Source organism: Thalassophryne amazonica, chromosome 21 (assembly GCF_902500255.1).
Source record: "Thalassophryne amazonica chromosome 21, fThaAma1.1, whole genome shotgun sequence".
NCBI lineage: Eukaryota > Metazoa > Chordata > Actinopteri > Batrachoidiformes > Batrachoididae > Thalassophryne > Thalassophryne amazonica.
In genome coordinates this window covers 8291505-8313677 of record NC_047123.1, presented here as the reverse complement: position 1 = coordinate 8313677, position 22173 = coordinate 8291505, and the positions used below count along the sequence as shown (strand labels likewise).

The 22173-nt window shown below is 45.6% G+C and overlaps 1 protein-coding gene across 1 annotated transcript in view; it reads right to left on the bottom strand.

The window, feature by feature from the left end:
- scara5 (scavenger receptor class A, member 5 (putative)) overlaps positions 1-22173 on the bottom strand; it is a 200071-nt gene that overhangs the window by 161645 nt on the left and 16253 nt on the right. The window contains exon 2 of the mRNA XM_034162423.1: positions 12684-12805. Coding sequence (XP_034018314.1) covers positions 12684-12795 — 112 coding nt within the window. The 5' untranslated portion in view covers positions 12796-12805. The remainder of the gene's footprint in view (positions 1-12683; positions 12806-22173) is intronic.

The window sequence follows — 22173 nt, the reverse complement described above, 5'->3', positions numbered from 1 at the left end:
GCGCCAAATCACAACAAACAGTTGCCCCAAGGCGCTTTATATTGTAAGGCAAGGCCATACAATAATTACGTAAAAACCTCAATGGTCAAAACGACCCCCTGTGAGCAAGTACTTGGCGACAGTGGGAAGGAAAAACTCCCTTTTAACAGGAAGAAACTCCAATTGAGGAGCTGCAGCCAGGCTGTAATGAGCATTTTTTTTTTCTTTTAATTGTTCACATGTGCTCTTTGAGCAGTATAGTTACTGCACTGTGTTACGGTATAAAACGTTCGGCAACAATCCTGCATAATTTATAGCTTGGCAACAATGGAGCACAGCAGGAATCATAAATTGGTGTTGGGTGTGGCATACAGTCACCATAATGTTGCCTCAACTTGCGTGAAAACTACTTCCTTTCTGCATCCAGTGCTCTACGCTGAAAATCCGTGAAAAATTAAATGTTTAATTTTTAAAATTTTTTAAAAATATATATTTTTTAAAATTAAATGTTTAATTTTTTTTGCGTCCGTTTCGCGTTGCACTTTGCGTCTGTCAGTGTATTGTAGCATTAGGTTGCACAACTTGGCGTCGTCGGCCCGGTGTGAAAGGGGCTATACAGTGGTCCCTCGCTATAACGCGGTTCACCTTTCGCGGCCTCGCAGTTTGCAGATTTTTTTAGTGCAATTTTGCATGCTTTTTTTTTTTTTTACAGCGCATTGTGTTCTGTATTCTCATCAGGTGGGCCGGTCATGGCACTGGTCGGCATCACCGTGATTGGCTAAGGGAGAGCAAACGCATTGTGTTCTGCGTCCTGATTGGCTAAGGGACTGTACACCATTGTCAATCAGTCTCCTCCGTACCGTGTCTCCTGTACAGTATAGAATGCGGTCAGCTTGCCAAATTTGTTTATAAGAATCTTCTCGCCCAGAAGAAAAAAGAGCGCCAACAACTACCCATAACTATGTTCTTCACTCAGAAGAAGACACCTGCACCGAGGCCTTCAGTGGAAAAAGACGCTACAGCGGAGCGGCGCCAGCACACAGAGGCGCGATCAGAGGAACAGTGAAATACTGGTCAGTCACTATTAATAATTTCTTATGTGTCCAACCTTGTAGGTTGATTGTTAAAATTAAATTCATTAGTTTAATAGTTTAATAGTAATTATTTATAGGAAAATGTTCTATTTTTATTTCTCAAACAAATGTTTGGGCCTGAAAACAGGTTTTGATCTTTGATTTCATTCTATAATACTGGACTTATTTTTCTACTAAGGTTTGAAAAGTGAGAAAATGATCTCTTTGAGAAAAGTGTATAAAGTGTGTAGTGAGGGCTTTTACAGCCTTACAACATCTATAATAATTGTAAAAAAATAATGCTGACTACTTCGCGGATTTCGCCTATTGCGTTTTATTTTTAGAACGTAACTTCCGCGATAAACGACGGACCACTGTACCTCAAAACCAATAAAAGTTATCATCTAAATAAAGGACCATATAATGATAATTCATTAAAATCTGAAGTTTGACGCACTAAATCAACCCAAAAAGCAACTTTGTTTTGCTTATACAATATCCCATAGACATGTCTGCCCCCTGGTGGATGGTTAGTGGATGCAGGATTGATGAGCAGGTGTGGTTGTCATTAAGACTTTAAGACATTCTAAAATTCAGATAACATGGTTACACAAAAACACCATACTGCAGAAAGGACTCTGTAAGAACTGAACAGATAAAGGGGATGACTGAGTGAAGCACAGAGTGAATGGGGTGAGTGAGAGAGAGACTGTTTCCTCAAAGAATGTTCTAAAACGATGAAAATAAGCCTTTATTTTCTAATCATTTAACCAGTTATGATGAAAAACAATCAACTCAAGCCCGTGTATGAATTACTGTAGCTGAAGCAGACATTTCTTCTGGCTCTCTGTCTCAACATATGTGTGTCATTTTGAGGTTGAATGTCACAGGAAATTACCTTGTTTGTCAGCTTCTTTCATTTACAAAGTCCAGATGCTTGTTCCACAAAACACTAAAAATACTGTATATGATTTTGAAGAAAACTGCAAGTAACAGATGTTTTCCAAGCTGGAACCTAAAGAGAACAAAGTCAGCTGGCAAGGTAAGGTCTTTTTTTTTTTTTTTTTTTTTTTTACTTTTTCACCACCCCCACCCGCACTCCAAAAAAAAACCCAAAAACAAACCAATGACTAATATTTCACCAACTGGACTAATATTTCACCAACTGGAATATTAAGATGATTTAATGGCATTCTGCCGATGAGAATGTGTGATTTTGGCTTTAATCAGAATTCACTCATCTTCAAGCACTTACTCCAATTTAGGGTCATGGGGGGTTGGAGCCTATCACTGCAGTCATAGGCGTGAGGTGGGATATATCCTGGACAGGATGCCAGTCTGTCGCAGGGTCACATATAGACAGACAAATACATTCACACACCAACGGATAATTAAAAAGTTTCTAGTTCACCTAACCTGCATGCCTTTGGATGTGGGAGGAAGCCTGAGCACCCGGAGGGAACCCTCACAAACACGGGGAGAACATGCAAACTCCACACAGGAAGGCCACAGATGGGAATCGAACCCATGACCTTCTTGCTGTGAGGCAACAGTGTTAACCACTAATCCACCATGCTGCCCAGTGCAGATTCAGTGTAAGACAAACCCAGCTGGCCCAGATGTGTGTCACATGGATGGAATGTATAGAAACACAAACAGCACTCCAAGCACATGCTGGTCTTCAGTAAACAGTTTAATGAAGAGCCACAACAGAGACACTCCATCCAAACATACACATAAAACTGACTTTTACTCACACATGAGGGAGAAATATTCATCATGTTCTCCTCTAATGCTGATCTCTGAACAACACATTCCCATTCAAAGGCATCAAATAGTGACACTTTGTGAAGCTATCTGCTGTAAACAAACCTGACCATCATAAAATACTCTGACAGGAGAATCCCCGTGTGTGATGTCACAAAGAACAACGGGCCCACTGTCAAAAACCATCCAGCCTCAGTGTAAACAACAGCTTCCTGTTCTAAAGCATCAAAAAGTCACACTTTGGGGGGGTTAAATAAAACAAATGGGCTGTATTTTTATAGCGCTTTTGCATCTAAAGCTGAGACTCAAAGCACACCAGGAGCAACTCGGGGATAAGAACCCTTGCCTATCAAACTGATTCTTTAGAAACCTCAATCTAGGTTCATTGAAAATTTACAGACCGATACTGCATCTGTCTTTTCACTGTAAGATTATTGAAAAATTAGTTTCACTGCAACTTGTGGATTATCTTGCTGAAAATAACCTATTTGAGCCTCTGCAGTCTGTTTAGAATGCACCACTCCACAGAGGCAGCACTTACTGAAGTGGTGAATGATCTTCTGCTTGTAATGGACTCAGATACCACCACAGTGTGGAAATTATTAGATGTTAGTGCTGCATTTACACGGTTGATCATTGTTAGCATGTTAGTATGGCCTGAGTAGTGGGTGACCCCTCAAAAGGCACCTTGACACTTGACATCTCAAAATTTTCTTTGTGGTTTTGCACAAAGCCGCACACAGTTTACAATGGTACAACAAGTTTACTTTCTGGCACTGTAGATTGCATACCAGTGCATGGATCAAATTTGTGCAAGTGTCAAGGCACCTTAAGTCTGGTCTGCTTGAGGATTGTTCCTCAAAAAACACCAGAAGGAGTTTTTCCTTACCACTGTTGTCTATGTGACTGGTAAAGTTAGACTTTACCCTTATGATGTGCCTTGAGCCAACCTATGTTGTGATTTGGCACTATATGGATGAAGAGAAACTGAACTGCACAAGGGCCCTGAGTAATTTTCTGGTCTGACAGGGGTTTGATCTTCTGGTGTAAAGCCCCTTACTTTAAAGTTTAGACCACTGGCTCTCAAACCTGGTTCTCAAATACCACCTAACCAATACATTTTCCATCTCTTGTTGCTCTGCCACAAGCTGATTCACTCATTCAGGTGTCTGTTAGGATTCCATTGAGTGATTTAGCGAAACCATTTCAACTAACCTGCGTGTCTTTGGGAAAGAACCCGGAGGGAACCCACACAAACATGGGGAGAACATGTAAACACACAGAAAGACCAGGATGGAAGTGAACCCAGGACCTTGAATGAATGAATGAATGAATGGATTTATTCGGCACACACACACAAATCCGAAAGAACAGAAACATACAAATAACATGAATGTTATATACAACCCCTGGCAAAAATTATGGAATCACCGGCCTCGGAGCATGTTCATTCAGTTGTTTAATTTTGTAGGAAAAAAGCAGATCACAGACATGACACAAAACTAAAGTCACTTCAAATGGCAACTTTCTGGCTTTAAGAAACACTATAAGAAATCAAGAAAAAAAGATTGTGGCAGTCAGTAACGGTTACTTTTTTAGACCAAGCAGAGGAAAACAAATATGGAATCACTCAATTCTGAGGAAAAAATTATGGAATCACCCTGTAAATTTTCATCCCCAAAACTAACACCTGCATCATATCAGATCTGCTCGTTAGTCTGCATCTAAAAAGGAGTGAACACACCTTGGAGAGCTGTTGCACCAAGTGGACTGACATGAATCATGGCTCCAACACGAGAGATGTCAATTGAAACAAAGGAGAGGATTATCAAACTCTTAAAAGAGAGTAAATCATCACGCAATGTTGCAAAAGATGTTGGTTGTTCACAGTCAGCTGTGTCTAAACTCTGGACCAAATACAAACAACATGGGAAGGTTGTTAAAGGCAAACATACTGGTAGACCAAGGAAGACATCAAAGCGTCAAGACAGAAAACTTAAAGCAATATGTCTCAAAATCGAAAAATGTACAACAAAACAAATGAGGAACGAATGGGAGGAAACTGGAGTCAACGTCTGTGACCGAACTGTAAGAAACCGCCTAAAGGAAATGGGATTTACATACAGAAAAGCTAAACGAAAGGCATCATTAACACCTAAACAGAAAAAAAACAAGGTTACAATGGGCTAAGGAAAAGCAATCGTGGACTGTGGATGACTGGATGAAAGTCATATTCAGTGATTAATCTCGAATCTGCATTGGGCAAGGTGATGATGCTGGAACTTTTGTTTGGTGCCTTTCCAATGAGATTTATAAAGATGACTGCCTGAAGAGAACATGTAAATTTCCACAGTCATTGATAATTATTTACATAATTATTGTATGGCCTTGCCTTACAATATAAAGCGCCTTGGGGCAACTGTTTGTTGTGATTTGGCGCTATATAAAAAAATTGATTGATTGATTGATTGATTGATGATATGGGGCTGCATGTCAGGTAAAGGCACTGGGGAGATGGCTGTCATTACATCATCAATAAATGCACAAATTTATGTTGATATTTTCGACAATTGAAAGGATGTTTGGGGATGATGAAATCATTTTTCATGATGATAATGCATCTTGTCATAGAGCAAAAACTGCAAAAACATTCCTTGCAAAAAGACACATAGGGTCAATGTCCTGGCATAGGGTCAATGTCAATGAGCAGATCTGATTTGATGCAGGTGTTAATTTGGGGGATGAAAATTTACAGGGTGATTCCATAATTTTTTCCTCAGAATTGAGTGATTCCATATTTTTTTCCTCTGCTTGGTCTAAAAAAGTAACTGTTACTGACTGCCACAATCTTTTTTTCTTGATTTCTTATAGTGTTTCTTAAAGCCAGAAAGTTGCCATTTGAAATGACTTTAGTTTTGTGTCGTCTGTGATCTGCTTTTTTTCTACAAAATTAAACAACTGAATGAACATCCTCTGAGGCCGGTGATTCCATAATTTTTGCCAGGGGTTGTAGCCTGTAAGTCCGAAAGGGTGTGGGCAGAAGCAAAGCTTATCAACGCCCACCCCTGCTAGTACAAGTCCAACAATTATAACAGTCATAATAACATAAACACAAATTCACAACACACTACATATCAACACACAGACATATACTTCAATATTCAATTACACTTCAATTCATGTATAAGTATATTATGTATATATATAAAGCGCCAAATCACAACAAACTTGGCCCAAGTCACTCCACTCAAATAAGGACCAACCATGCCGACCCCCAGAGCAAGCACTAGGCAACTGTGGTGAGGAAAAACCATCCCCCATGACTCAGTGTTAACCACTAAAGCCCTAGTCAGACCGAATAATAAAGCCATGAATAATGAGCCACGTATGGATTTATCAGAAATTTCAGTAATTATTCAAATAATGAGCAACATATATGATGTTCTTCTGAAGGAATTGCAGGAAACAGGTGTTAAAAAAGGCTACAAGGGCTTTCTCAGAGTGGAACCTGCTTGTTGCAGGTGTTCTGTCCTCATAGCCACCAGTTACTTGGATAATGGGCTTCTACCAGCCTCGCACTCACCGCTAACATGCCTCTAACATCATCGTTTGTCCCCGTAGTACCTCGTATAGAAATCGCCCCACGCGATTTTTGCAAAATTTTGAACTTCACGAAATTAGCGCCACGCTCAGAGATGAGCTTCATTAGCCATATAATCTGCCTCGAAGAGTGACTATTCTCCCACATTTCTTGAATAACTTGACTCGCACAAAAAATTCATGCTATGTGGCTCATTATTCATTGTTCATTATTTGGTCTGAGCATGGCTTTAGCCACCATGCTGTTCACATCACAGACTAGATTTTGAAAAACAGCAGGAGCCCTGAAAAGTCTGAATGACATGACACATTATTCCTAATGACCACCGGGAATATTAAAGGCGGTCACCAATCCGTCAACTTCTTTGAGTATCTTCCAATAACAACTTAAATGCTGAAGAGAGAAAAGGCAGAGGGTACCTAGAGTTTTTGGTGATGTCATTTAAACCCTGACAGTCAATGCAGTCAATTCAACAAAGAAGAACCCAGATCCAGCTGGTGACAACAAAGGGTATGTAATTACTGCCGTGTTTTGGCATAGCACTGGAGCTCAGGCTCATAGATGGACTAGAGATGCCCCTTAGGTGGCGAGGTCCTTGGATGGAGGTCAACAGTGCAGTCAAATGGCCAATGTGGAGTGACAGCTGGAAAACCAACAGATACCCTGAGATTTCAGAGTATCCATTAATTCTACAAAGTTCACAGCATCATTAGCAAAGTCAACCGTTTCTTAACAAAAAAAGGTGCCTAAGTCACTGGTTCTGACAACTCTACCTATATTTCATGCTTTCTCATGAGGCGATGAAACCCAACCCCTTTGCTCCCTGTGCCTTACTTTGCAATCAGACTACACACTGTGTAAACAGCAAAGTGGAGGTTGTCGTGGACCAAATGCACTTGTTGCAGGTATGAGCTTTAGACTGAGCGGTACAGACTGTGAAGACGGGCCCTTAGGACCATATATTTGGATGCCGAACTTCAACACTGACAAATGTAATCTAGGTTGGAGTATCCGGTGTGCTTTCTGGCAAACTGTACTCTAGATCTCAGACTCTCAGACTCTGTTTCAGATTGTATAAATGCATACAGATTTAATTTGTGTGCATTTATACAATCTGAGCAAAATGCACTTGTAAACAGAGATTAGAATACTTGGAGGCAAGTTTTATTAGTAAACCGAGAAGGGTGGTACAAAAATGGACCATGTCGGCACAAATCCTAAACCTGTTTGTTTCAATCTATGTCCGTGTGAGTCAGTTATGTGAGTCAGCTTGTGTACTTGGCTGTTCTTTGTTTTCTTTTTCTGTAAAATTAGTGGCTTTACAAGGACAGAGCATTGTGTTCTTTACACTCCAACTTTCCAAATCAAATGCACATGCTGCTTGGCAGAAGGGAGAGTCTATAAAAGTCTGACACTGTCTCCAGACTTGTAAGGTTCTGGTGACATAATGTGTGTGCATGAGCTCAGATCATTTCCTAAACAAAATCTTAAGCCTGTTTTAAAGGTAGCACCATCTGCAGAAAATTTATTACATTGACACTGTCCAAAGAACTGCAAATGCTGCAATTAATTTGCACATGAGATCACAGGAGAGACATTCGTTCCTCGTTCTCATCAACTTTATACACCTGCCAGGAGGATGCAAAAGTTTACCATTCAAAATAATACTTTGTAGTAAACATTTTTTTACGGATGCTGTACCAGACCGTCGTAGTGAAGAAAGAGCTAAGCTAGGAGGTGAGACTCTTGATTTACCAATTGATTTATGCTCCTATCTTCACCTGTGGTGATGAATTTTATGTAATGACAGAGAGAACAAAGTTGTGGAAATAAGATTCCTCTGTTGGGTATCTTGGCTTTACCCTCCGGGGCAGGGGCGAGAAACTTGACTATCTGGGAGGGACTCTGAGTAGAGCCACTGCTTCTTTGCATGGAATGTAGCCAGCTGATGTGGTTCTGGTATCTGGGGTCATCTCCTGAGAGAGGTGTTCCAATCACATCCAACTGCAAAGAGGCCCCAGTGAAGACGCAGGACACGCTGGAGGGTCCAGCTGGTTCTGGACCGCATTCGAGTTAGATTAACTTGGCCAAGGATAGGGAAGTGTGGGTTGAGCTGCTTGGTCAACTCCCACCATGACACAGACCCAGATAAGCAGCAGAAAACAAATGAATAATGATACAATCCTGTGACTCAAAATACTTTCTGTAATGCACATAATATCGTAGACTGATTTCAAGATTTAATTTTTCGAGCCAAATCGAAACACAATGCTACCTTTCAGACACAATGTTACCTTAGACAAGACATTTTATTCACATGTCTCACCCGGCTATATTTGGTTACCAGCTTTGGCTGGAAAAATAACCTGTGATAAAACGGTGTCCCATCTCGGGGGAGTTGTAGACTCTCATTAGCTTCTTGTAACAACACCAGTACTAATGGTCCTCAGGGACTATATGGGACTGACTTACTTGAGACTGCATTTCATCCATAATGCACATCGCTTCTGGCTGGATCACGGCTTTGACATGCTCTTATTGAAGAGTTGAACTTTGCCAGGGTCTCAGAGAATTCTTACTTCTGAATGCTTTGGTTTTTTCTTTTCTCATGAGCTAAACTAATAGAGAAACAGTTCCAGGTTTGAAGTATCGTCTCTAATTGGATGAAGTGTAAAAATGTCGAAGGATTACTAAACTTGGATGAGGATGGTCCTCCTGGTGTGTGAGACCTTTGTCTGCTGTCCATTAAAATGTCAACAAACTCTGCACTTAATGATTACTAAATCATTCCCATCACTTTAGAATGAAATGTGAGAACACCACAGGGTCAACTGTGGATCCGTTCAACTGGATTCAGTACACACACACACACATATACGTGCACACGTGCACAAGCACATACGCACACATAAAATATGATGGGTTGTAACATGAAAACACCCTTAGAGTGTGTCAGTATGTCTTCAGGGAGCGAAAGGCCTTCAGTCAGAGTCACGGTAAAATTTGGGGAATGTTGTTTGCTTGTTTGCGTGAGATCGAGAGACGGATCGGTGCAGCGTCTGCAGTGATGCGGTCGCTGTATCAGACCGTTGTGGTGAAGAGAGAGCTGAGCAGGGGGGAAAAGCTCTCGATTTACCGATCGATCTATGTTCTGACCCTCACCTATGGTCATGAGATTTGGCTCATGACCGAAAGAAAAAGATTGCGAGTAGTGGCCGAGATGAGTTTCCTCGGCAGGGTGGCTGGGTGCTCCCTTAGAGATAGGGTGAGGAGCTCTGTCACTCGGGAGGAGCTCGGAGTCGAGCCGCTGCTCCTCCACGTCGAAAGGAGCCAGCTGAGGTGGCTCGGGCATCTTTTCCGGATACCCCCTGGACGCCTCGCTGGAGAGGTGTCCTGGGCACGTACCATCGGGAGGAGGCCCTGGGGAAGACCCAGATTATGCTGGAGGGACTACGTCTCTTGGCAGGCTTGGGAACGCATCGGGGTTCCCTCCCCGGAGGAGCTGGGGAAGGTGTGTGTGTGGATCGGGAGGTCTGGGCGGCTTTGCTTGAGCTGCTGCCCCCGCAACCCGACCTTGGACAAGCGGAAGAAAATGAATGGATGGATGGATGGATGGATGTTTGCTTGTTTGTTCCTCTACTCATCTTCAGTTCTTCAGGCAGCGTTCATGAAGCATTGTATGTGGATGAAGGCCAGCCCCAGAACTGTCATTAAGTGATTCTAGTATAGGGTGATCCTAAAAGGATTTCAGTCAAGGTCAATGGCATCAATGAACAAAATTTTGATTTTTACTCCAATTTCCACCAAATGTGGCACAAGCGCATACGAGGTCTGTTAGAAAAGTATCAGACCTTTTTATTTTTTGCAAAAACCTGATGGATTTGAATCACGTGTGCTTGCATGAGCAAACCTTGAACCTTCATGCGCATGTGTGAACTTTTTCACGCCTGTCGATTGCATCTTTTCCTGGTAAGCAGCCTTTGTGTGGGACGTGTGCTGTGCGCTCAGCGGATTTTCATTTCAAGGAAAAAGACGGAACGACTGAAGCAGCGCCGCATCAAATTTTGCCTGAAACTGGGTGACAGCCAGGTGGAAACCATTCGGATGATTCAGACGCCTTTCGGTGACGATGCTATGGGCATCACACAGATTAAGGAGCGGTACAACCGGTTTAAAGACGTCCGCACAACGGCGGAGAGCGAGCCGCGCTCCGGTCGGCCATCAACATGCTGAAATGACCGGATCATTTCCAAAGTGAACGCTGTGGTGATGTGGGACCGTCGTATGACTGTCCGAGAAATTGCTGAAGAGACGGACATCAGCACTTTTTCGGTACATTCCACTGTGACAGAAGATTTGGCCATGAAAAGAGTGGCGGTGAAATTCATGCTGCTGCTGACGGCGGCGCAAAAGCGCCTTCGTGTTGAAGTCTCACAGGACATGCTGTGACATGCCCACCTCTTCCACAATTTCTCAGATAGTCACACGACTGAAAAGTCACCGAAAGCCGTCTGAATCATCCGAATGGTTTCCACATGGCTGTCGCCCAGTTTCTGGCAAAATTTGATGTGGTGCTGCTCCAGTCGTTCCGTCTTTTTCCTTGGAATGAATATCCACCGAGCGCACAACACACGTCCCACACAAAGGCTGCTTACCAGAAAATGATGCAGTTGACAGGCGTGAAAAAGTTCGTGCATGCGCACGAAGGTTCAAGGTTTGCTCATGCAAGCACACGTGATTCAAATCATTCAGGTTTTTGCAAAAAATAAAAAGGTCCGATACTTTTCTAACAGACCTCGTATATATGGCACAGATATTGTTGTGTTATGCTATGTTATATAGGTAAAGCAGAGTGCTTGGGCTCTTTTTCTTCCAAAAATGTTTTCCATCAATGTCTACATACAGCATTGGCATATTGTTGAGAAATAGCTACAATGGAATCTCTCAAATGCATCTTATAGGAAGCTGGGCTGCTCCAGAAGTAGGTAACTTGTTCGAGAAATTTTGACAATGTATCTTGTATGAGTATTAATTAACACTGAAAGTGATTGCATGACTGATTTGATGAATGGTTCTAGCTGACACAAGTATAACATATATTTTATGACATATTTTACAGGATCTATGTCACTTTACAACATCACACCCTGACTGTGACCTGTGCGGCGTGCAGCACATAATTCACTCAATGTCTAACCTAATATGATCCGGACCATCCCATCACCTTCAACAGGAAAAAAGAATGGATTAATTGAAATGCATAAAACAACTCTTTTTTCTCAAACTTTACCAACATGCTTGTGCCCATATGGAGGTTATTCTTTTTATCTGTTGGAAAATGCTTCATCCCTGTGGTTTCAGCATTTTCAGTGGGATTTGTTTCCATGACAACAATAAATAGCTAATGGGGACTTTATAATCTACAGCAGGGGTGCTCAAGTTCGGTCCTCGAGATCTACCTTCCTGACACTCTTAGTTGTCTCCCTGCTCCAACACACCTGAATCCAATGAAAGGCTCATTGGATTCAGGTGTGTTGGAGCAGGGAGACAACTAAGAGTGTCAGGAAGGTAGATCTCGAGGACCGAACTTGAGCACCCCTGATCTACAGCAATAAAAAGTGCTCACCCTCAGCAAGAACCAAGCATCTGTCCAATCTGCAATCACAGATGAGTTTTTTTTGTCTCTGTTGTGTTAGAGTAACAAATTAGCAAAAATAAACTTCTCTTTCCACTTGACTGAAAATGTGTTGCAGTGATGTCACAGAGTCTTTAAGAAAAGTTCAGGATTTTTAACTTAAAAGCACTCAGAGCGGCCACACAAAAAAGCGGTCTGCTCTAAAAAAAAAAAACTTGATCGGTGCACTCTATTCTCATTTAACGCAATTGAAAAAAAATGCTGGCACCCTGAGCAAAAATGTTACATGGACACTGGACCTTAGTAAAAGTAAAATTGATAAAACCACCAACAAACAAGTCTCGACTCTCAATTAATTTGGAGCTGCGTCAATGTTTTTTGTATTAACTAGAGTGCTAATCCTGCCTACTACTGTTGTATTGTGGCCCACCTGCAGAACTGGATACAGATTTAACATCAATCTCAAGGTGAACCAATGTCACATACAGTTTCTAACTCAACTCTAACACACAGGCAGGAATAACCAAGATTTGATCCCTGACCCTTCGGCTGGTCAAACTTGTCAAAGTGATTCATCTCAGCTCACATCAGAGCCTTCTAAGGTCAAACCCTGAACTCTGATCCTTACCTTCATCACACAGGTTGAGTTTGGACAGGTTGGGTCCATCATAGGCCTCTTCGTACACAGAGCCATTCTCTCTTTCCTCATATGTACTCAAATACATGGCCTTGTTCTCCATCTCCAACTGACTGAAAAGAAATGACAGAAACTGAAATAGTTTTTTTCTAGAAATGTATCAAGGTTCTAATTTCTTATTCACCAAACTGTGGAGAAACTGAGGACTGTTTTTATGCCACACAGATGCAGATATGATGGTGAACACTGTGAAAATTGTGTCCAACATACATTTGGGTTCATAAGTATTTGTTTCTTGGCACAATTTTTGGTCAGTTTGCCTCTGTACACCACCAAAATTGAGTTGAAATGACAAAACTGAGATGGAATTGAATTGTAGACTTTCAGCTTTAGTTCAAACCAAATCAGGCCCCACTCATCGACAAAGTGCAGAGCGTGTGTGTATGTGTACACTATATGTGCCTCTGTGCCCGTATGTAACAGAGCTTGCCTTCACACACAATCCCAACGCAATTAGATCATACGCACTGCTATACGGTGTCGCCGACCGAACGGTCCCCCCAAAAATTGGTCCATCCTGCCTTCACTGCGCATGCCTCACTTTGGAGCTCAGCAGCTCGTCTGAGATGGAGTCTCTACACCCAAAGCGATCAAACGGATTAATGAGATTATTAACCATCAGATGACAAGTTAAAACCTCTTAAATAATTCTAAAGTCAGTTTTAAGGCACCTTTAAGGTCCCCTGACACTTGTACGATTTTGATCCATGCACTTGCTGGCACTCTGCTGTGCACGGGACTAAATGCATCTCAAACTCATTGTAAACTGTTGTAAACTGTGCGCAGCTTCATGCAGGTGCGCAAAGAAAATTTTGAAATGTTCAAAATCTCCATCACGCATTAATTATGTGAACATTACGCAAAAATGCTGCTCACAAGAAGGGATGAACATGCAACTGTTTTACCAAGCCATTACAATATAAACATGACAAATAATTACCTTTTTGAGAAGGCTCCAAATGCTTTCTCCACCTCATTCAGTGCGTGAGAGTGAGAGGAAAAAAGCTGCCGCTGGAGAGGTCCTCTGTGATTCTGGAAACAATTAGAGTTCGTTTTCAACAGCCTACTCTGAGAAAAAAATGACTAATCTGCTACAAAATAATTATTTTATATCCACAGCGTCCAGCACACACTGCGTGGCATCCAGTGGAACAAAGTGCGGCATCTAGCTGAGAACACAGCGGGTGGAGATCGTCACACCTATGTGCATGAAAGTGTGTGGATCAAAGGCATAAGGGCACCTTTAGTCACGTTCTAACAATTCTCTGGACTCCGGGATTGGTAGGAGGTGATAGCTTTGTTGGTGAAGATGAAGCTTTCATTTCAGTCTCTAAATCAAACCCACCCACTATGGTAAATATGAGTGAATCAATGAGCTATGATATGTATGAGCAGCTCATATTGTAAAACACAAACAAAGCAGTGACTTCAACAATCTGTCCGTACGGTTGAAAAGGATTTACAGTCTGCTACTTTAGATGTTAATGAATTCCAAAGTGCTGCTCCATGGTATTTGTGTAGTATGTCCAGTCATTTTTACTTCACTGAGCACTGTTTCCTGTGATTCGTGTGCGCTCACTTTGTAGTTCGGATTCATTTCTCACATGGTGCACAGTGCCAACCACAATATGAACAAAGTGAGCAGGAACACAGAACAAACATAGGATCCATTCTGTAAAGTTTGGAGGAGACAAAGGTGGCTCTGCGGGATGAAATGGAATCTGCTCCAGTAAAGAGTCAGTGGTTCAAATCCCAGAAGCCTCAGCGGCAGAAATGTGAGTGTTTGACGAAGCTGTTAAAAAGTACTCCGTCTGGACTTTCCCATTACAGCGGGGCAGACGGGTCACACTGACATTTAGACTGAAGCTGTGCAGCAGCCATTAGTGCTGCTAGGAGATGTTCTTAAACTCTCCACACTGCTGCACACCCACTATGATGTCTCACTGTGTCCACAGAGTGTTTTTGTGCCCAAGTCGAGGTGAGTTATTTTCTAATTACAAGTGGTTTAAACCCCGTGTTTTATAAGGTCTCTGTCACACAGGACGACACACGATGGTGGGAACGCAGCACAGACAATTTACAAAGAGTCTCCAAGAGTCCTCACCATGTCCGTGTCCCCACAGGTGACAGACGAAATAATGGAAACACTATGTTAAATGGGGGAAATATGTCCAGATTGACCTCTGCTACCCGCGGTGCTGTCTGTCAGTAGCACGCAGTGCTAACTCTATATCCTGAGTACGGAACATGAATCCAGGAGTCACTAATGCTGGGAAAAGGAAACGTTCCGTAGTCAGTGATAGTGAGTTTACACAGCTGTTTCTCCATCTGTGTCTGTATCTCAGGCTCCCTATCTTTCTTGGCCTCAGCATCTCTGTGTCCGTCCCTCTTTCTGTCTCGATGTCAGTGTCTCTGTAACGCAGTTTAAACAGTGCTCTAGACACTGCCTCACGATGTGAGGTTAGACCGTCCTAACGGGACTCGACAGCTGGTTAAATAACAGTGTGAAGTAGGTTTGGTTTGCACAGATGCAGGAAGACACTTTTAAACTGTTTTTAAATCCTTTTTGATCAAATCTGCTGTTTTTGGATTTTGATCAATTTTTGTATTGTTTTTACGTTGCGTTTTAATTTAATTAACCTCATTTTTCAGAATACAATTCTCGGGTAAATTTTTTAAACTAGTTTGGAAGATAGCGCAACCGTCAAAAAAAAAAAAATCTCTTTGTTTGTTAATAATTATAACTATTTCCCCCCCAGGAAAACAAACAAACAAACAAAAGAACATCCAATAATAAAAGTACAATGCAACAATGTACAAAAATCAAATTTGAAAATGTGAAAAATTAAAGAGCTGATTAAAAAAAAAAAAAAGAAAGAAAAATCTAATCAACTATGGTTTTTATTGTAGTGTTTCCAAACTTGTGGGCTGGCAATTTTCTGCATCACAGCACATCCAATATGGACAATATTTTGTCCATATGCATGTTTGTCCATCTTGCATATTTTTGAAATGTGAAAGTCCTTATGGCACACACAACAAGCTGATGGCTTCCTCCACTTCTGTGCCCATTTGACATCTTTTGTTCCATGAACGACATTAAATAACATCCAATATGTTGACTATCATATGTTTATTTGCCCATCTTGCTTGCTTTTTGGGGATTTAAAAATCCTTATATTAAGTAACAGCTCAAGCTGTGGCGTGCACATGTGGTTCACTGAGTTCTTGTCCGCTGTCAAACCCGCCCTCAGGGAAATTTTGTTTTAAAAAGTGAGTTCCACATAAAGAAAAAAGATGCAGTATACATGCCGGTGTAACTTGAATGTTTGTGCAGCCAGTACATTCTGAGTGCCGGTCCCAAGCCCGGATAAATGAGGAGGGTTGCGTCAGGAAGGGCATCCGGCGTAAAACAAGCCAACCCAACTATGCAGACTCAGAATCGAACTCCCATACCGGATCGGTCGCGGCCCGGGTTAACAACGTCCGTGTTGTGTGGGCCGCTGAAGAGGAGGTACTGCTGGCCCACCACCACCAGTCGGCGCCCCGCTTGGAGTGCGGGCTTCAAGCATGAGAGGGCGCCGAGACAGAGTGACAGCTGTCACTCATTTACACCAGCTGTCAACAATCACCGTCATCTCTATAAAAGCCGGATCATTACTCCACCTCCTCGCCGAGAAATCTACTACCGTCAAAGGTAATCTTCTCTGCTGTATCTAACAATATTATTATCATTATTATTCTGCTTTGCAGCCGTGTTCCTGCGTCTCAGTCCCTGCTGGAGTGGTATACAGTGAGAGTCAGCGACGTCCTCGCCTCTCACTCCTCCTAAGGAAGCGACTGACAGGAGCTGCACGTTTGTTCTTTATTGGAGGTGGAGGTTCTCCCTCCCGAAGGAACTAGTTCTAAGGATTACTGGGTGTGTGGATACACACTCACCTTAACTGTTTTGTCATCTTCTGCCAGCAGTACCAGGGTCTGCAACAGAAGACGGTGACCACCTGGGGACTCAGGACTTGGCGGCTCCGGTGTTCTTCAGGCCGTTGGTGGTGGAAGCTGTGTGGGTCCCGGCTCTCAGATCGCCAGAGGTCTCCTATCTTCGAGCCTTCCCGCACGTCACCTTGTGTACAATTGGCACTATCTGTATCTGTATTTAGTTGTGCGATTCACAACATTAAATTGTTACTCTTTGTCTTATCCATTGTCCGTTCTTTTGCGCCCCCTGTTGCGGGTTCGTGTTACGACCCTTTCCCAACAGGATTTCTCGGCCATTCGTCATGGATCCCGAGGGGCGTCAACCACAGCTTGAACAGCCAATGGGAGAACAAGGAGCGCAGGCGTCAGCAGGAGGCATGGTAAGTGATCTGCAGCAAATCCTTACCGCTTTCACTGCTCAGTTAAATCTGGTAACCGAGCAAAATGCAGTCCTCAATCGGAGGGTGGAGGCTCTCACCGCCAGAGTGGAAGCGCGCGACTCGAGCGCTGCTGCAGTGACTCCTCCTGCTGGCTCTGGGCCACGTACAGACGTTCCACTGGCTGTTCAACAAACCCCCCCACCGTCCCCTGAAGCTTACATAAGCCCTCCAGAACCGTACGGAGGCTGTGTCGAAACGTGCGCAGACTTCCTAATGCAGTGTTCGCTCGTTTTTTCACCGCGTCCAGTTATGTACACATCAGATGCCAGCCGGGTGGCTTATGTGATTAATTTGCTTCGAGGTGAGGCACGCGCTTGGGCTACGGTGATTTGGGAACAGAATTCGTGGCTCTTGATGTCATATGCTGGGTTTGTACGGGAATTCAAACAGGTGTTTGATCATCCCAACAGAGGCGAGACCGCCTCGAGCGTGCTGCTGTCAATGAGACAGGGGCGCCGAAGCGCAGCTGATTATGCAGTCGACTTCCGCATTGCGGCTGTGAGGTCCGGCTGGAATGATGTTGCGCTCCGCGCCGCCTTCATAAGCGGACTGTCTCCAGTACTGAAGGAGCATTTATTGGCTAAGGACGAACTGCAAGACTTCAATGGGCTTAGACAACCGGTTGAGTGAACACCGTCGGGAGCAGGCCGGGGGGCGTGGTCGGGCTCAAGCCGTCCCTCTCTCCTCCGGGTCCGAAAGGGTGTCGTTTTCCCCACGTTCCACTGCCAGAGGGCTCCGTGTGGCAACAGCTCCCCCTGCTGACGAAGCTATGGACATGAGCAGGGCCAAATTAAAACCTAATATCAGACAAAGGAGACTGGCCCGCGGGGAGTGTTTTTTCTGTGGCTCTTGTGAGCACATGTTAAAAGACTGCCCCAAACGATCAAAACTCCAACGCCCATCCTTAGGAACTGGGTTATGGGTGGGTCATAATATTTACACAGAGAAAACCCATAAATCAGCACGAATCCCAGTAACAGTCCTGTATGGGGATTTAACCCTTCATGCCCCAGCACTGGTAGACACGGGGTCAGAAGGGAATCTGCTGGACAGCAGATGGGCTAGGGAAGTAGGGCTTCCTCTGGTGGCCCTGCCTTCACCATTGAAGGTACGAGCACTAGATGGCACTCTACTCCCGTTGATTACACATCAGACACAGCCAGTAACCTTGGTTGTGTCTGGGAATCACAGGGAGGAGATTGTGTTTTATGTAACACCTTCTACCTCCCGAGTGATTCTGGGATTTCCATGGATGGTGAAGCACAATCCCCGGATTGATTGGCCGTCTGGGGTGGTGACGCAGTGGAGCGAAACCTGCCACCGGGAGTGTCTTGGATCCTCGGTTCCACCCGGAATTACAGCTAAAGAGGAGGTCACAGTCCCCCCCAATCTGACGGCGGTGCCCGAGGTGTACCACGATCTTTCTGACGTCTTCAGCAAAGATCTGGCACTCACTCTTCCCCCGCACCGACCGTACGATTGTGCCATCGATTTGATTCTGGGCGCTGAGTACCCGTCCAGTAGATTGTACAACCTCTCACGTCCGGAACGTGAATCGATGGAGACCTACATCCGGGACTCCTTAGCCGCCGGGTTGATTCGGAACTCCACCTCCCCGATGGGTGCGGGTTTCTTTTTTTGTGGGTAAAAAAGACGGCGGACTCCGTCCATGCATTGACTACAGAGGGCTGAACGAGATTACGGTTCGCAATCGATACCCGTTGCCCCTGTTAGATTCGGTGTTCACGCCCCTGCATGGAGCCAAAATGTTCACCAAACTTGATCTTAGGAATGCGTACCACCTGGTTCGGATCCGGAGGGGAGACGAATGGAAGACGGCATTTAACACCCCGTTAGGTCATTTTGAGTACCTGGTCATGCCGTTCGGTCTCACTAACGCCCCCGCGATGTTCCAAGCATTGGTTAATGATGTTTTGCGGGACTTCCTGCACCGGTTTGTCTTCGTATATCTGGATGATATACTCATCTTTTCTCCGGACCCTGAGTCTCATGTCCAGCATGTACGTCAGGTCCTGCAGCGGTTACTAGAAAACCGGTTGTTTGTGAAGGGCGAGAAGTGTGAGTTCCACCGCACTTCTTTGTCCTTCCTGGGGTTCATCATCTCCTCCAACTCCGTCACCCCGGATCCGGCCAAGGTTGCGGCGGTGAGAGATTGGCCCCAACCAACAAGCCGTAGGAAGCTGCAACAGTTCCTCGGCTTTGCAAATTTCTATCGGAGGTTCATTAAAGGGTACAGTCAGGTTGTTAGCCCCCTGACTGCCCTGACCTCCACTAAAGTCCACTTCACTTGGTCGGATCGGTGCGAAGCCGCGTTTAGAGAGTTGAAACGCCGGTTTTCGTCTGCACCAGTTCTGGTGCAGCCTGACCCTACTCGCCAGTTCATAGTGGAGGTGGACGCCTCTGACTCAGGGATAGGAGCCGTTCTGTCCCAGAGCGGGGAGTCCAACAAGGTTCTCCATCCATGTGCCGACTTTTCCCGCAGGTTGACCCCCGCAGAACGCAACTATGACGTGGGCAATCGGGAACTCCTCGCGGTGAAGGAGGCTCTTGAAGAGTGGAGACACCTGTTGGAGGGAGCTACGGTGCCTTTCACGGTTTTCACGGACCATCGGAACCTGGAGTACATCCGGACCGCCAAGCGGCTGAACCCCAGGCAAGCCCGCTGGTCCCTGTTCTTTGGACGCTTTGACTTCCGGATCACCTACCGTCCCGGGACTAAAAACCAACGTTCCGACGCACTGTCCCGGGTGCATGAAGAGGAAGCCAAGGCCGAGTTGTCAGACCCCATCGAGACCATCGTTCCCGAGTCCACTGTCGTGGCCACCCTCACATGGGACGTGGAGAAGACCGTCCGGGAGGCCCTGACCAGGAACCCGGACCCGGGGAACGGTCCAAAGAACAGACTTTACGTCCCACCAGAGGCCGGGGCTGCCGTCATGGACTTCTGCCACGGATCCAAGCTCTCCTGTCATCCCGGGGTGCGTAGGACCGTGGCAGTAGTCCAGCAGCGCTTCTGGTGGGCGTCACTGGAAGCCGACGTCCGGGACTATGTCCAGGCCTGCACCACCTGTGCCAGGGGCAAGGCGGATCATCACAAGATCAGGGGTCTCCTCCAGCCCCTGCCTGTGCCTCATCGCCCCTGGTCTCACATCGGCCTGGACTTCGTTACGGGCCTCCCGCCGTCCCAGGGTAACACAGTCATCCTCACGATAGTGGACCGGTTCTCCAAGGCGGCCCACTTCGTGGCCCTCCCGAAGCTCCCGACGGCCCAGGAGACAGCAGACCTCCTGGTCCACCACGTCGTGCGTCTGCATGGGATACCAGCAGACATCGTTTCGGATCGTGGTCCCCAGTTCTCCTCGCAAGTCTGGAGGTGTTTTTGTAAGGAACTGGGGGCCACCGTGAGTCTCTCGTCCGGGTATCACCCACAGACGAACGGCCAGGCAGAGCGGGCGAACCAGGAGTTGGAGCAGGCTCTCCGCTGCGTAACCTCCGCGCATCCGGCGGCTTGGTGTGACCATCTGGCCTGGATCGAGTACGCCCACAACAGCCAGGTCTCGTCTGCTACTGGCCTCTCCCCTTTCGAGGCGTGTTTGGGGTATCAGCCCCCTTTGTTTCCAATTGTGGAGGGAGAGGTCGGGGTCCCCTCGGTCCAGGCCCACCTGCGAAGGTGCCGCCGGGTGTGGCGGACCGCCCGTTCTGCCCTGTTGCAGGCCCGGACAAGGGCTAAGGCCCATGCAGATCGCCGGCGTTCCCCGGCCCCTGCATACCAGCCTGGGCAGGAGGTGTGGTTGTCTACCAAGGACATCCCACTGCAGGTTGAATCACAGAAGCTCAAAGACCGGTTCATCGGACCCTTCTCTGTACTCAAGATCCTCAGTCCGGCCGCAGTGAAGCTGAAACTCCCAGCTTCACTGCGGATTCACCCAGTTTTTCATGTCTCTAGGTTAAAGCCATACCACGCCTCACCACTCTGCACTCCTGGACCCGTACCACCTCCTGCCCGTATCATCGACGGGGAGCCGGCATGGACTGTTCGTCGGCTCCTGGACGTCCGTCGGAAGGGCCGGGGTTTTCAATATCTAGTGGACTGGGAGGGGTACGGACCCGAAGAACGCTCCTGGGTGAAGAGGAGCTTCATCCTGGACCCGGCCCTCCTGGCCGATTTCTACCGCCGACACCTGGACAAGCCTGGTCGGGCGCCAGGAGGCGCCCGTTGAGGGGGGGGTCCTGTTGTGTGGGCCGCTGAAGAGGAGGTACTGCTGGCCCACCACCACCAGTCGGCGCCCCGCTTGGAGTGCGGGCTTCAAGCATGAGAGGGCGCAGAGACAGAGTGACAGCTGTCACTCATTTACACCAGTTGTCAACAATCACCGTCATCTCTATAAAAGCTGGATCATTACTCCACCTCCTCGCCGAGAAATCTACTACCGTCAAAGGTAATCTTCTCTGCTGTATCGAACGATATTATTATCATTATTATTCTGCTTTGCAGCCGTGTTCCTGCGTCTCAGTCCCTGCTGGAGTGGTATACAGTGAGAGTCAGCAACGTCCTCGCCTCTCACTCCTCCTAAGGAAGCGACTGACAGGAGCTGCACGTTTGTTCTTTATTGGAGGTGGAGGTTCTCCCTCCCGAAGGAACTAGTTCCAAGGATTACTGGGTGTGTGGATACACACTCACCTTAACTGTTTTGTCATCTTCTGCCAGCAGTACCAGGGTCTGCAACAGAAGACGGTGACCACCTGGGGACTCAGGACTTGGCGGCTCCGGTGTTCTTCAGGCCGTTGGTGGTGGAAGCTGTGTGGGTCCCGGCTCTCAGATCGCCAGAGGTCTCCTATCTTCGAGCCTGCCCGCACGTCACCTTGTGTACAATTGGCACTATCTGTATCTGTATTTAGTTGTGCGATTCACAACATTAAATTGTTACTCTTTGTCTTATCCATTGTCTGTTCTTTTGCGCCCCCTGTTGCGGGTTCGTGTTACG